This window comes from Typha angustifolia, chromosome 9 (genome assembly GCF_048772165.1).
Source record: "Typha angustifolia cultivar Huaian chromosome 9, ASM4877216v1, whole genome shotgun sequence".
In the NCBI taxonomy this organism is placed as follows: domain Eukaryota; kingdom Viridiplantae; phylum Streptophyta; class Magnoliopsida; order Poales; family Typhaceae; genus Typha; species Typha angustifolia.
This window is the reverse complement of record NC_133247.1, coordinates 4,762,454-4,776,494: the sequence shown is the minus strand read 5'-3', so window position 1 is coordinate 4,776,494 and position 14,041 is coordinate 4,762,454. Positions and strand designations below refer to the sequence as shown.

The 14,041-nt window shown below is 37.5% G+C and overlaps 3 protein-coding genes across 3 annotated transcripts; all 3 read left to right on the top strand.

Moving 5' to 3' along the window:
• Positions 1-1,076: 1,076 nt before the first annotated feature.
• On the top strand, positions 1,077-3,487 carry LOC140767553 (uncharacterized). Its single transcript, XM_073107512.1, has 2 exons — positions 1,077-1,696; positions 2,979-3,487. The coding sequence occupies exons 1-2, from the start codon at positions 1,239-1,241 to the stop codon at positions 3,136-3,138; spliced, it is 618 nt and encodes a 205-aa protein (XP_072963613.1). The 5' UTR covers positions 1,077-1,238; the 3' UTR covers positions 3,139-3,487.
• Positions 3,488-4,176: 689 nt separating this feature from the next.
• LOC140767691 (uncharacterized) lies at positions 4,177-9,280 on the top strand. The gene is made up of 12 exons (XM_073107686.1): positions 4,177-4,304; positions 4,396-4,457; positions 4,558-4,608; positions 4,717-4,749; positions 5,678-5,782; positions 6,090-6,197; positions 6,386-6,457; positions 6,564-6,614; positions 7,203-7,265; positions 7,354-7,478; positions 7,692-7,887; positions 8,419-9,280. Exons 1-12 carry the CDS (start codon positions 4,214-4,216, stop codon positions 9,124-9,126), a joined length of 1,665 nt encoding a protein of 554 aa, XP_072963787.1. The 5' UTR covers positions 4,177-4,213; the 3' UTR covers positions 9,127-9,280.
• An 869-nt stretch (positions 9,281-10,149) lies between these two features.
• LOC140767215 (hypothetical protein At1g04090) lies at positions 10,150-13,577 on the top strand. Its single transcript, XM_073107055.1, has 2 exons — positions 10,150-10,537; positions 11,572-13,577. Exons 1-2 carry the CDS (start codon positions 10,429-10,431, stop codon positions 13,152-13,154), a joined length of 1,692 nt encoding a protein of 563 aa, XP_072963156.1. The 5' UTR covers positions 10,150-10,428; the 3' UTR covers positions 13,155-13,577.
• The last annotated feature ends 464 nt before the right edge of the window (positions 13,578-14,041 follow it).

Below are 14,041 nucleotides of genomic sequence, written 5' to 3'. Positions count from 1 at the left end.
TTGCCAATCTGACCCAGCCCGACCCGAAAGCTCACCCGTTTGGCTCGTAACTAGACCCGCTCGTTCTGCTATAGTATTTACCTGTTTTGCTACAGTAAAAGCCAACTAAAATTTTAATATTGTACCAATTTTTTTAAGCTCACATTTAAATTTTGTTAATTTATGATTATTATTTTTAAATAGAGGAACATAAATATTTTTTTAAAAATAAACTAATAGTAGAACAAATACTAAAAATAGCTAAAATGTGGATTGTGCCAAATGATTGGTGAGTTGGGCCGGCCTGGCCCAATCGGCTAGCCCGATCTCTTACGGGCTGACGGGCGGTAACGGGCTAGACTATTCTAGCTCGATCCGAACCCGGCCCGACTCGAGTGATTGGTGGGTCGGGCCATGAACAAATACTTAAGCATGATTGGCCTAAAAAACTCGGCCCGATGATCATATCTGTACAACACCGGCTCAACGAGTCTGACTCCCAGATTTTGACCAACATGATAAACGGATTTATTCCCGCTTAGGTGAGTTTTAGAGTCCATAATTACTGATATACTTGTCTGCTAATTACCAACATTTTAGTCCAGGAGAATTACCTCTTAGAGATGGTTTGGCTACTATCTGTCTTAGATCCTGATTAGATTCTTGAAAGCCTTATTTTAGTAATATTTGTAATAGCAAATTTGAGGTATTTATTTTAGATAATACAAAGAGAGGATTTTATTTTATAATATAGTCTAAATGTAAGGTGTTACTTGTAATTTTCTCTAAAAAATAAAAAATTAGATGATTAATTAGAGTACGCCAAACTTCTTAAATTGGGTAAGATCCTTAGTCCTTACTGATTAGATCGTGGTTATTAATACATGACGTAGCCATGTGAATTTAAAACAAGATCCGAACACGACTCAGCGGAGAAGCTGGGTTTTATTTGCAAATATTCAAACTCATATTCCACTAAACTGCAGGGTGTTATATGTAAAGTTCTCAACAGAAGGATACATCTATATATATAAGAAGTCCACGGTGGCGTTGACAGGGTCTCGTGGTTTCAGGCTTTCAGCTCCAACGAACCACCCATCAGAATCTCCCGCCCAAATGTCTCCTCTCCTCTACCCTCCCAATTTTAGCAAAACCCCGACGAACTCACCACGTCCATCCCATTTCCCCTTCCCTCCTACCCCCACCCCATCAACCCAGAGGTCTCCCCTTCTTCGTATTTGTCGGCGGCCGCGGCGGCGATGGACGTCGGCCGCGGCTGCGGGGCCGGAAAGAGACGAGTCATGGTGGTGGCCGATTACGGCCGCGAATCGGCCGGCGCGCTCGAGTGGGCCCTCTCCCACGCCGTCCTCGAGCACGACGAGATCGTCCTCCTCCACGTGGAGCCCCCGGCAGCGCGACGCGCGGGGGGCGGGGCGTTCTCCACTTTCCTCCGCCGCCCTGCGTCCGCCTCCTCCTCGTCCGCGGTGGTGGCGGCGAGCTCCTCCGCCGGAGAGGGCGAGTGCGGCGGAGGGGAGTGCGAGTTCTTGGAGGCTATGAGGGCGACGTGCGAGGCGAGGCAGCCGAAGGTGAGGGTGCAGGTGGAGAGGGTGGAGATGGAGGGGAAGGATAAGGCGGCGACGATTCTTATGCAGAGCAAGGTATTCGGCGCCGATCTGCTCGTCATCGGGCAGCGAAGGAATTCCTCCTTGTTTCTTGGGTAAGAGCTGTTGCGATAATTAACCTGCTTGATTTAATGATTCGTCTTAGAAATTGTTTGGCTTTATGATGTGTTACAAATAATTGATACTTGGGGAAGAGGATTAGTGCATTGATAAGAATGTTAGGCAAATGTCGCATATTTTGGCAATAATGATGGCTTAGATTTACAGAGTAATGCAGGCAAGAGATGGAAGAGATTTAATTTGGTTAATTAGGGAGTTCTAGTTTACAAAGGAATTTTACACCATCTTTTTAACTTTTTCTAAATCAAATTAACTCACCATCTTCTCTGGGAGCTTGAGCTGATAGAGAAAAGTAGACAAAATCTTTTATATATTATAGCACACTCTGGTAACTTGCAGTTGATAGAGTATATCCGAACACTCCCGCGTTGTCTTCTTCAGGCAATGAAAAGAAATAAAGAAGAAACAATATATGTGGTCAATTAGCTGATTCAAAGAATGTCACAAAAATTCCGAGCCAATGACAGTAATGAGATTTATTAGAACTTGCAAAATACGGTGCTTAATACTATCTTCTTAATATCAATTCCTCCTCCAAGTCTTACTTTTGGATAATGGACATCAGTATACAAAGACTGTCTTACACATTAAAGGATACATCAATTCGAGTACTTTATTGAATCAAACTAGTCCAGTATGCTCTTTCAATACAGAAGAATGAAAATGTGTAACTTTTATAACAATTAACCGCTTAGAAAGGGTATTTTAGTTATTCGATTCGAAAAACTACTGCTTGTGCATCTTTTCCTGTAAATGGGCAGAAAAGTTTTTTAGGAACTTGATTGTGGATGAACCTAATGGTGCTTGTGTGAGTATAGTTACAAACATTTATTTTCTGCAAAACATGGGCATTCATTGGGGTTCAAAGTCCAAGTGAAATGTAGTACGTTTATACCCTGCAAAACATGGGCATTTCATTGTTATGTTAGCCATTTCAAAGCAAATTTCTATTCACTTTCCTTTTCATAGATTTAAATAAGTAAATATATGATATGAAAGTACCATTTGAGCTATTTCTATTCCATCATTAATCTATCACGAATAATGTGATTTATCAAATCATGAGTTTTCAAATAATATATCTCTACTCTATAAGCATATGCTTGTGGATTAGTTTGAATTCCACTGCGTATATCAAACCCTATTGCTGGTCTGGAAATAGTTAGGATCTTCTTTTTTGTCATTGTGAATAAACTGGTAGATTTACTCCAAAAATGAAAATTATGATGCCTTTTTTACTCTATTTATTTGCTATAGCTGCAAGCTAAGTGGAAGCATATCAAGTAGAGGGACAGATACAGCAGAGTTCCTGATCGAGAACAGCAAGTGTCTCTGTGTTGGAGTTCAGAAGAAGGGCCAGAATGCTGGCTATCTCCTCAATACCAAGACTCACAAGAACTTCTGGCTTCTTGCTTAGATCTAGTGGCTCTTTAAATTCTCCAAACTATTTTTTTTTTCCTTCTCTTCTTCTTTCTCCTCTCCTAATGCATGTTGTTCTCTCTGAAATGTTTCAGTGGAGCTTTTGTTTCTGGGATTAATGAATTAAGCAGCATAGGTGATAAGTGTTCTCAAAAGCTAAGTTTATGAAGTGTTGTACGTACTCTTGAATTGTGATAGATGGTATGTACCTCTTGAGAAATGGTTGGAGTGTTTCCTTAGATGCCAATACAATTGGTTTGTAAGTTTATATATGTACACAAAGACTTCTACTAGTTCATTATTTGCTCTCGATTTATGCATGGAAGATAACAATAGGCTTTTGATTATTCTTGTGATTTCTTGTACTCCAGCGGGAAGATTGTATATTAAATTTGGCCATTAAGGAAGCAGGCAGTTCGATAAACATCGCCTTTCTCTTATAATTCTTAAGGAAATGTATTAAAATACCATATGTTCTGTTTTTATTATCATTACCGTCCTACTATATGAGTATTTATCATTTGATTCTGAATTTCGCTTTTAATGTCTTAAAAATTGCTCGAGTTGATTTTTTTTTTATACTTTTGATTCAATTTTGAAAATCTTATTCAAGGGTAATAAGGTCATTGATCTATATATGATAACTATTTATTACAAGAGTGAATGACATAATACTTTAAGGTATTGAAAGCAAAATGTAGGGATCTTATTCTTTAATTAACATGTCTTGGTTCTTGTCTGCCTGATTAGGATAATAAAGAAGCAAAGAAGTAATAACAAAATAAAGAAGAGAGAAAAGGGAGAGAGAAGATCTAGAGGTCAATTTAGTTCTTATTATCCATTTCCTTCATAATACTCTTGGATTTTAGCTTATAAGAAATGAGCCCGTGGGCTAAAGTTAGCTCAAGTTGCGTCGTCTTAGATAGCGGCCTAACTCTAATCCGCATCGACCGGGTACAAAATCCGATCCACTTGCAGCCTTACCCGAATCAAAACCCAATAAGGCTCCAACCCCGCGGTTCTCCCACGTCCCAACTCGAGTGCACGACGGCTTAGTTCACTTCGAGAAAGCGATGGCGGCGGAGGAGGAGGTGAAGAAGATTCAGATATACTCCTCCTCTTCGTCCTCCTCCTCGGGGAGACTCGTCACTCCTTTCTGGAAAGGTAAATCGATTCCGTCAAACATAAAAATCTCGGCTTTTATTTTTTATTTTTTAAAAGCAGTTCTGAGCTCTTATTTTGTTCTTTGGAGCAGAGAAGTATGAGAGAGATGCCAAGAAGTACTGGGATGTCTTCTACCGGCGCCACCAAGACAAGGTTTTCTTTGTTTTTTTTTTCTTTATTTAAAATTTCGATCGTTTGAGTACAGTATGCTGCCAAGTATTAGTTATTGAAGATTTTATTTTGATTTGGGTAGTTCTTTAAGGATCGGCACTACTTGGATAAGGAATGGGGCCGCTATTTCCAGGTTTGATATATAAATTGTTAACACGGGAAGGAACTTTTTTTCCCCTAAACTTTTGTTTGAATTTTGAGGTACCCATTTGGAATCTCGTCATGTTTTCTGTGTCTCCAGGTTCGGGAGGGGGAAAAGCTTGTGGTTTTGGAGGTACCCAATATTTATTGCCATTAGTATACCTTTACTGCATAAATTTCGAACTTGTTATGTTTGAATATTTTCTCTTTTTATTTATGTAGTATTGAGTTAAATGTATGTCTTCTTGTTTACTCTATTATCATATTTCACAACCATTAGGACGGGGTTTGGTGAACAACTAATTATTGTCAGTTGACGCTATTCATTATGTTAGGAATAGAAGAACTTGCGTTTTTTGGTATCTGTTTAAGATCATTAGTGTCTAATTTGCTATGGATGTGACCTTTTAGGATAAAACAATGAGAGCACATTGTGACATCCTTCGTGGTATGCTATTGGTGGGATAAATTGATAAATTTTTTTTGTTCATAGAATAATTAAGTTATTCAAAGAAAAAATGGACCTCATTAGAACAAGTTAGATCTTAATTTTATTTGCTTGATACTTTGGTACAGGTGAGTTACAGTTAGAGATTATCAATATTGAGGCTAATGTAAGACAGTGAGAGCAAGCACATCTTACAAAGTAGAGGTAAATTTGACAGATAGGGCGAGAGAGTAATGAAAGGGAACTGCTAAAGATATGTGGAAATTTTGGATTTGTTACATGAAAATAGTGTGAACTTTGAGAAGAAGTATACAGTTTGTTTTCTCATCCTTTAGTAGTTTGGAAAAAAAGGTACACTATACAGCTTGTTTTCTCAAACATCCTTATTTCTAGACTAATGTTTCTCAATAGCATCGTTGTTTCTGATGTTATTTAGTGGTACAAACTATGTGCAATTATGTTATGCTCTGTAAGCTCTTTTGTTTTATTGCTCTAGTTATTTGCTTGCATGATCTACTAACTTATTACTGATAGGTGGTCTACTTATTCACACCATGCAGTTTCTCCTCGTTGCCACTTCCCGTTGAGTATATCTGATTGAATTTAATGGCAGGTTGGTTGTGGAGCTGGAAACACAATTTTTCCATTAGTTTCTACATACCCGGATATTTTTGTCCATGCATGTGATTTTTCTCCACGTGCCGTTGATCTAGTCAAGGTTTCTTTCATTCTTTCCTATCTTTCTCTTATATTTTCTACATTCTTTTTGTTGGAACAATTAGATCACAAAATGCTCTCTTTTCCTTTCTTCAGAGACAAGGCATTACACTTAAGTGGTGCTATGTCATGTTATAATGTATAACTCATGTCATGTCATAGTATACTACTGAGGTCCCATGTAACTTCTCAGTTGAGATATTCCATTTCATTCAAGCCATTGCAGGGCTATTACTTATTCTTTATTTGCACTAGTATAATTCAAGGACAGGCTCTTCTCTTTTGCTTAGTTGTTATTTCCATTGCAGCATCACAAGGATTTTTCAGCTGATCAGATAAATGCATTTGTCTGTGATCTCACAGTGGACATCCTTAGCGAGATTATAGAACCTTCATCTGTTGACATTGTAACCATGGTAATTGACTGATATCTCTCTGCTCTATTTTCTTATAAAATTCCTGTTGTCTAAACACAACACTGAATGAAAATTTTCTACCCCCATACTGCTATTTCAATAGCTGTACCTGATACCTTTGATTGGCTTGAAGCGTTTTTAATTTCTTGAGGTGTTAATATATAGCAATAAACTAACAGATTAAGTAGGTGTTTGTACTCTCTGCAGTTGCACCAGAAAAGATGCCTTTAGTTGTGCAGAACATTAGAAAGATTCTTAAAGTAAGTTCTGTTTGCAAGCTTGCTTGAAATATCATAGATTCACTTCTCATTGGTATAGTGTGATACTTTAAGGAAACATTAATTTTGTGCTCTCTACTACTTACAGAAAAATGGTTGTGTGCTTTTTCGGGATTATGCCTCTGGTGACCTTGCCCAGGTTGGTGCTTTATTATCCTCATTAAATCTCTCTTTTTTTTTCACTTTCATCCTCACGAAATCTATTTGTATCAGCAAACAGACAAAGAACATCTTTCTATCATCAAAACTGATGAGTTCATTAAGTTTGTTAAGATGGTCATAGCCTTCCCTAAGATCTTTTGTAAACATTGGAATGTTATCATGTAAAAGATTGATATAATCTTAAGAAAAGTACTTATATCACCAATATATCATTTTGAATATAACATCTCTGAAATTTTATAAACAATGAACTAATTGAACACCTGAAGATAATATATTTCTATACAATCTGAATGAACTAACAGAATGATTCGAAACTTTATAGAGAGCAAAACTATAGATATTTATTCATTCTGAGGAGTTATTTTGACAAAGAAACCATTAAGATAGTAAAATAACTAAATGAGTACTCTTGGCATGTTCTCAAGGAACTTTAAGAATCTTTATAATTGCCTTTAGTGTTGGGTGGATAAGTAAAAGGGGACTTTTAAGGTTCTTTAATTTTCATGCTTCAAATCCACTGTTAAATATGAATAGCTGTTACTTTGTGATTTACAACATACAGGAAAGGCTGATTTTCAAAGAGCAACAACTTAGTGAGAACTTCTATGTCAGAGGCGATGGTACGGTAAGTGAACGATGAACATGATTAAGATTTTGTACTAATTTGAGTGGTTTATTAACATTCCATGACTTGCTAATATGTGGCTGTGCAGCGTGCCTACTACTTTTCAGAAGATTTCTTGACAAACTTGTTTGCTAAAGACGGATTTGATGTCAAGGAAATCTGCATCCACAACAAACAAGTGGAGAACCGGTCACTAGAATTGGTGATGAATAGGTGATTATTTGGAGTGCCGTGATACAAAATTCCACTTGATGAAATCATACTCCTTGCTTTGGTGAATATTCAATAGAATATAGAATAGATACTTGATGGTGATGTTGTAAAAATGTATATTTCATGGAAATCCTTTCTCAGTTAGCAAGTTTTGTTATTTGTACAGAAATGGTTGTCATTTGTTTATCTTTATAATGATTACATCTTTGCTAGGTGTTGGATTCAAGCTACCTTTACTATCGATTCTATCGGGCTCCAACAATCAGTTGACAAACTTAATTTGGTTTATCAAGAGTGTTCTGAGCATAATCCCCCCACTGATATTTCTTTGAAGGATTATAATGATACTGAAATCGACCTGTCTGAAGGTATTGGCTACATGTTTGGCACGCCGCAGATGGTTGATGAGGTAACTGTTTTTACCTACTGGCAGATGGATTCTGAAATGCATTTATTTTTCCTACACCAGTTAGTTGATTGTTCTGTTGATTGGTCGACATGAAAAACTTTTTCTATGTCCATTTATATGCTTTTAGTAGGTCATATGTTTGTTGATTGATAGGATCTCATTATCATTGGGAAAATAGATAAAATTAACTTACAAGAAGTTCACTTTTAACTTTGATCTCGAATCATGATAGTTTTACAAGAATTAAGAGACAAACAAAATAGCAATATCATTTCTTAACTCACTGCATAATATAAAGTATGGTTATGAAATGATTTTTATTTTCTATATGTATCTTATTTCGTTTTATGGGAAGATAATATAATGGACCTGTTTCCCGAATATTGTGAATATCTACTTTATTTTCCTTTATATCTTTTAGCATGCTATATCTTCAGGTAATGTACATCTGTGCTTTCAGAATGAGAAATTTAATTAATTCCATTATCCTGTGAGATAACTTTGCATAGTGTTTTTTCTTAATCCGCATAGACTATTGAGATCACAGTGAAGACCTACAACTTCAGGATAAAAGCACTTGCAAAAGAATATCAGCACACATGCAAATCAACTGGTCTAATTCTATGGGAATCTGCTCATCTCATGTGCAACGTGTTGGCTGAGAACCCTTCAATTGTCTCTGGGAAGAGAGTGTTGGAATTGGGTTGTGGCTCTGCTGGTGTGTGCTCGATGGTAGCTGCCAATTTTGCACAGCTTGTCATCGCTACAGATGGAGATACAGAAGCACTTGACCTCCTAAGACAAAACATTTCTTCAAATCTGGAAGCTTGTTTGATTAATAAAATGGCGATTAAGAGGTTAAGATGGGGAAATAAAGAAGACATGAAATCCATCAAGGACCTTTGCAGTCATGAAGGCGGTTTTGAAGTCATCATAGGAACAGATGTGGTGTATAATCCTGATTCTGTCTTTCCTTTCTTTGAGACTGCAAAGGAGCTGATATCTAGCCCAGACAATGGGGAGTCAAAGGTGGCTCTTATTATGTGCCACATTCAACGTCGAGTTGATGAAGGCTCAATGATCGCAACTGCAGAACTGTTGGGTTTCAGGCTTGTGGACAAATGGACCCATGGTATGAATTCCAGTGGTGGCATTATCAGTACCTGGTTTTCCAGTAATGATAATTGGGGAAGCTCTGTTCCGAATGCGCCGCTGACGATATTATATTTTCAAGTTTGAGTGATAGCTTCTTGAGTGGTTTCAACTATGGATTTAAGTTTCGGCAGATCCTGAACCGCTTCGATGAGATGGATTGGCCGATATAGTTGATTTAGTCGATTTTTGTACCGAATGATACTGATATTTAAGTTAATGAATCTGAACTTGCAATAATAATGCTCAAACTTGGGTAGTGATGTGGAAAAAAATAGCAAAAATACTATGATATCAGTATTATACCTGGGCAATAGGGTACATGGTAATTTGAGACTTGCAAACTGTCCATAGCAAAGATGCAAAAATCTCTGTCCATTGTTCAATAAGAAGACTTCTTATCGACGGATTAAAGAAGAAAGTAAACTTTTCTAACGTTTGTGTAACAAATAAATTAAAGAAATAACCTTTTTTTTTACCTATAAACATAGCTTCATTCACTTTCTAGTAATTAAACACACTTTAAACTTCGTCAAACTCCTAAGTTAACTTATATCTATACTAAGAAGATTATCAAATATTTTTATCAAATCCAAAGTATCGAACCTATCCCAAAATACTCTTTATGAAAAATCTTACCCAAGCTAAGAGGCTATAATGTACATTACGTGCATAAATTATGTATAATTAGAAAATATACCTACTTAATTTTATATAATAAATTAAATACAATTTAATTATAAATGCCCCTATCCCGTTGACTTTTCCTCTCTACCCGCTTAAATAGTATTATGTCTTAATTATTATTTAACGATGATATGTCCACGTCAAACATGCAGAGCAGGAGGGAGAATCCACGCTCACCTCAAATGCACCCTAAATGTAATTTATGACTCCGATTGGTCCACGGCATCCAGTTTACCAACAGATAATTTCTCCCGTTACGCTACTTCGCGAGTACACTTCGAATGGCCTTTATCCTAAACCACCCATCGAACTTTCGTAAGCAATCGAACGGCTCACATTTCACCCAAGAGCGGGGGAACAACTTACGGTATAACTTTGCCGCCAGTAATATTTTTTTTTTCCTCTCTCTCTCTCTCTCGCCCTCCCTTCACCATCCTTCACAGTTCCCAAAATGTCCACGCCATTCGAAGCGAAAGAGAGAGCAAGAAGAATAATTCCAAACTTGCCGAAGACTTCTCTCTCGCTTTTCCATTCGTGACCCTACTAGACCTAACTCCGATTGGGAAAGGAGGACGTCGTTATCCGATTTTGGAGTTGGCGGAAGTTGGATTTTGACCCAATTGAGATGTTTGATAGGCTGCGGGTAGAATTAGGCTCCGGGGTTTTGGGAAATTGAGAGAGGAGGAGAGGAGGAAGGAGGAGATGGATGGGTGCAATTGGTTCTGTTGGAATAGGGGGACAGCTTCTGATATCGGATTCGAAGAGCCGGAGCCGTTTTACCTTCCTGATCCCATCCCGGAGTGGCCCCAAGGTGATCTCTCTCTCTCTCACTCTCTCTCTCTCTCTCTCTCTCTGAGTTGGGTTGAATGGTTGGAGTTCAAATGGGCTTGTTTTGTTTCGGATTTTGTTAGTAGAATTTTGGATTGGTTGTGATCTCTTTTGCGGGTCTTTAATTTAAAACGTTCTTTAGGTAATTCGATTAAAGTTTGTTCTTTTGGTGAAAACTTCTTGATTCTTCATGTGGGATTTTTGAAATTTGTTGTGGGCTATATTTGGAATAATGTTACTCTGTTGGATTGTTTACCTTATTCCTACTTTCTTCTTTGTACTTGATAAGCTTTAGGTGGTTGCATCTTGTTCGTGGATAGAGTTACTTATTCATAAGTAAGGTATTTCTTAAATTATATTTTGTAAACCAACACTCGTTTATGTATATTCTAGTTTGTATAAAATATGTCACGTGATAAGTGTTATATGGACAAAATTTTTATCATACTCCATATTAACTACACATATTCACAGTTCAGTAACCAAACACATTCTTACATAAACTTATACAACTTAATTATTGTAATTTTATCTATGTTTTATAACTAAATAATAAAATGTAAGTAAAGTTATAGGGTACTTAATTTTATTTAAGATGTACATATAAAGTGATCTTTAAAAAACCTTATACATGAACCAAACGAGCCCACTTTTAGTGTTTTCTTAGAGATTACATTCGCAGCTATTTTATCCATTTTAAAATTTTGAATTTATAGTAACTTCTGGATGCAGTTATATATATGGAATGTTAGAGTGGTTAATAGGTTTCTTAATTGGATTTTATTGATCATAGGCCCTGTCTTATGTTTCTTACTTTCTTTCAATATAACGACAGGGTTCTTCATTATCATGGTTCTTTAGTAATTTGGTAATTTTATTTCCTTTCGGAGGTAGTCTGACCTTTTGGGTTATCTCATTGTTGTTATTACTATAACTGATGACAACATTGTCACTTTTGTTGTTGTTCTACTTCACAATGTAAGATTCTTGAGTATGTGCACAATAACCATTTCACAGGTGAAGGCTTTGCTGAGGGAAAAATATGCATCGGTGAATTGGAGGTTGTGGAAATTACACAGTTCCAGAGCATATGGAGTTGCTTTTCACCAAAGGAGAAGTGTAGAGGAGCTACATTCTATAAACCGTTAGAAGTACCTGATGGGTTTTACTGCCTCGGTCATTATTGCCAACCAAACAATCAACCTTTAAGAGGCTTTGTTCTTGTGGCAAGAGAAATGGCTAATATCCCATCAAGTACTGGTATGCCAGCTCTTAGGAAGCCCCTAGATTATACTCTTGTTTGGAGTTCTGGTAGCTGGACAGAAGATGACAATGAGGAATGCTGTTACCTTTGGCTTCCATCACCCCCAGACGGTTACAGAGCTTTGGGCTGTGTGGTCTCCAAAGGACCCAAGAAGCCATCACTTGAAGCTGTTAGATGTGTAAGGTGTGATCTTACAGATACATGCGAATCTACAGATATGATTGCAGATATGAAATCCATGTTCCCTGATTTCCCATGCAAGATTTGGAAAGTGAGACCTTGCCATCGTGGGATGTGGGGAAAAGGTGTCTCTTTGGGAACATTCACCTGCAGTACCAACTCGAGCATTGAAGATGAGATGAGCATTTCTTGTTTAAAGAACTTTGACTCCTCTTTGCATGCAATGCCAAACTTGCAGCAGATCCATGCACTTATCAAGCATTACGGGCCTACTGTTTTCTTCCATCCAAAGGAGATCTACTTACCCTCATCTGTTTCATGGTTTTTCGAGAATGGAGTTACTTTACATAAACGAGGTGTCAAAATGGGAGAGGTCATACTTCCTGAAGGCTCCAATCTGCCTGCTGGTGGGGAAAATGACGGCAATTACTGGATAGATCTTCCTGATGATAACCGGAATGAGTATATCAAGCAAGGGAACATAGACAGCTCCGAACTGTATGTTCATGTAAAACCTGCTCTAGGAGGAACATTTACAGATATTGCCATGTGGGTTTTCTGCCCATTCAATGGCCCTGCTACAATTAAGATTGGGTTGACAAACATCTCTATGAGCAAGATTGGAAGACATGTTGGAGATTGGGAGCATTTTACACTTCGAGTTAGCAATTTTACAGGTGAACTTTGGAGCATCTATTTCTCACAGCACAGTGGTGGTGTGTGGGTCGATGCTTGTGGCCTGGAATATATCACAGGTAATAAAGCAGTTGTTTATTCATCAAAAAGTGGGCATGCAAGTTTTCCACACCCTGGGAACTATCTCCAAGGTTCTGAGAAGCTTGGTATTGGAGTGAGGAATGATGCTGCGCGAAGCAAATTTTTGGTAGATTCCAGCATCAGTTATCAAATTGTAGCAGCAGAATATCTTGGAGATGCTATCACTGAACCATGCTGGTTGCAGTACATGAGAGAGTGGGGTCCGACCATCACATATAATTCAAAGTCAGAGTTAGACAGAATACTTGGCTTTCTACCAGTCAATCTTAGGTTCACTGTCGAAAATATATTTGATAGCCTTCCAGTGGAGTTGTATGGGGAGGAAGGGCCAACTGGGCCCAAGGAAAAGAATAACTGGGAAGGTGATGAGAGATGGTAGATTCATCTATATTGCTGCAGCCTTTTCAATTGTTCCATAAATCGAAGGTAGAGCATTAAATTGCTGGATGGTTCAAGAATTTGGGATTTCTTAATGAAGCAATCTCTGTGATAGCTAATGCCGATTTGTTGTGAGCCATTATATCGAAAGATAGAATTAAGGAATATTTCTAGTTGTTATTGGATACACATCTAATAGAGTAATAGGGAGCTTTAAGATAGTTTTTGAAACTTAAGATGGAATGGTCACAACTGGCATTTTTTAAGCTTTTCTCAAACAAGGTCCCTCTTTTGTTCCTATGGAGTGCAAATTTGGAACACCAATTTAAATGGCTGTATGTAATGCAATTCCCTCTTGCTGTCTATATATGGTTAAGCTGAAATATTTTAATCCAGATGTAAGAAACTTATCTCTATTTCCTTCCATCATCTTTAAGCATCTCTTCTATACTTTCTTAAGATGATGTTGTTATAGTTTGTTAGTGGAAGGAATTCTTATGGCATTGTTTTGCGTTAACTGGGATGACTTGGCTGCTTTTGGAAAATTGTGCAGGTGCTCACACTTACTATTCTTGTGTTATCTTAGAGATCCTGTTCCTATTACCCTTTTGACACAATTGTGTCGCTGAAGAAAGTAACTGATGATGAAAGGCCTCTGATGAAGTCATAGCTTTAGCTTCCAATATATTCCCATGCCCAATTAAGTATACCTGCAAAGATTGCATACATTTGGTGCTTTTTTTATTCTCTCTAGAAGAGGGAACTTGATACTAATATTATATCAGACCATTGTGATTCCTGCAGGTTTCCTGTTCTGAGAAGAGATACATTTCATCAGTTGATGAACAACCTCAAGAGTGAATGGAACAAATAAAATCTCAAGTTTAT

What these genes read in the sequence shown, in the direction of transcription:
- LOC140767691 (XM_073107686.1), top strand. Translation starts at nt 4,214, where the DNA reads ATGGCGGCGGAGGAGGAGGTGAAGAAGATTCAGATATACTCCTCCTCT. An exon ending in ACCGGCGCCACCAAGACAAG is followed by an intron (nt 4,458 to 4,557) that starts GTTTTCTTTGTT and finishes TGATTTGGGTAG; the next exon opens with TTCTTTAAGGATCGGCACTA. An exon ending in AATGGGGCCGCTATTTCCAG is followed by an intron (nt 4,609 to 4,716) that starts GTTTGATATATA and finishes CTGTGTCTCCAG; the next exon opens with GTTCGGGAGGGGGAAAAGCT.
- LOC140767553 (XM_073107512.1), top strand. Translation starts at nt 1,239, where the DNA reads ATGGACGTCGGCCGCGGCTGCGGGGCCGGAAAGAGACGAGTCATGGTG. An exon ending in AATTCCTCCTTGTTTCTTGG is followed by an intron (nt 1,697 to 2,978) that starts GTAAGAGCTGTT and finishes TATTTGCTATAG; the next exon opens with CTGCAAGCTAAGTGGAAGCA.
- LOC140767215 (XM_073107055.1), top strand. Translation starts at nt 10,429, where the DNA reads ATGGATGGGTGCAATTGGTTCTGTTGGAATAGGGGGACAGCTTCTGAT. An exon ending in CATCCCGGAGTGGCCCCAAG is followed by an intron (nt 10,538 to 11,571) that starts GTGATCTCTCTC and finishes ACCATTTCACAG; the next exon opens with GTGAAGGCTTTGCTGAGGGA.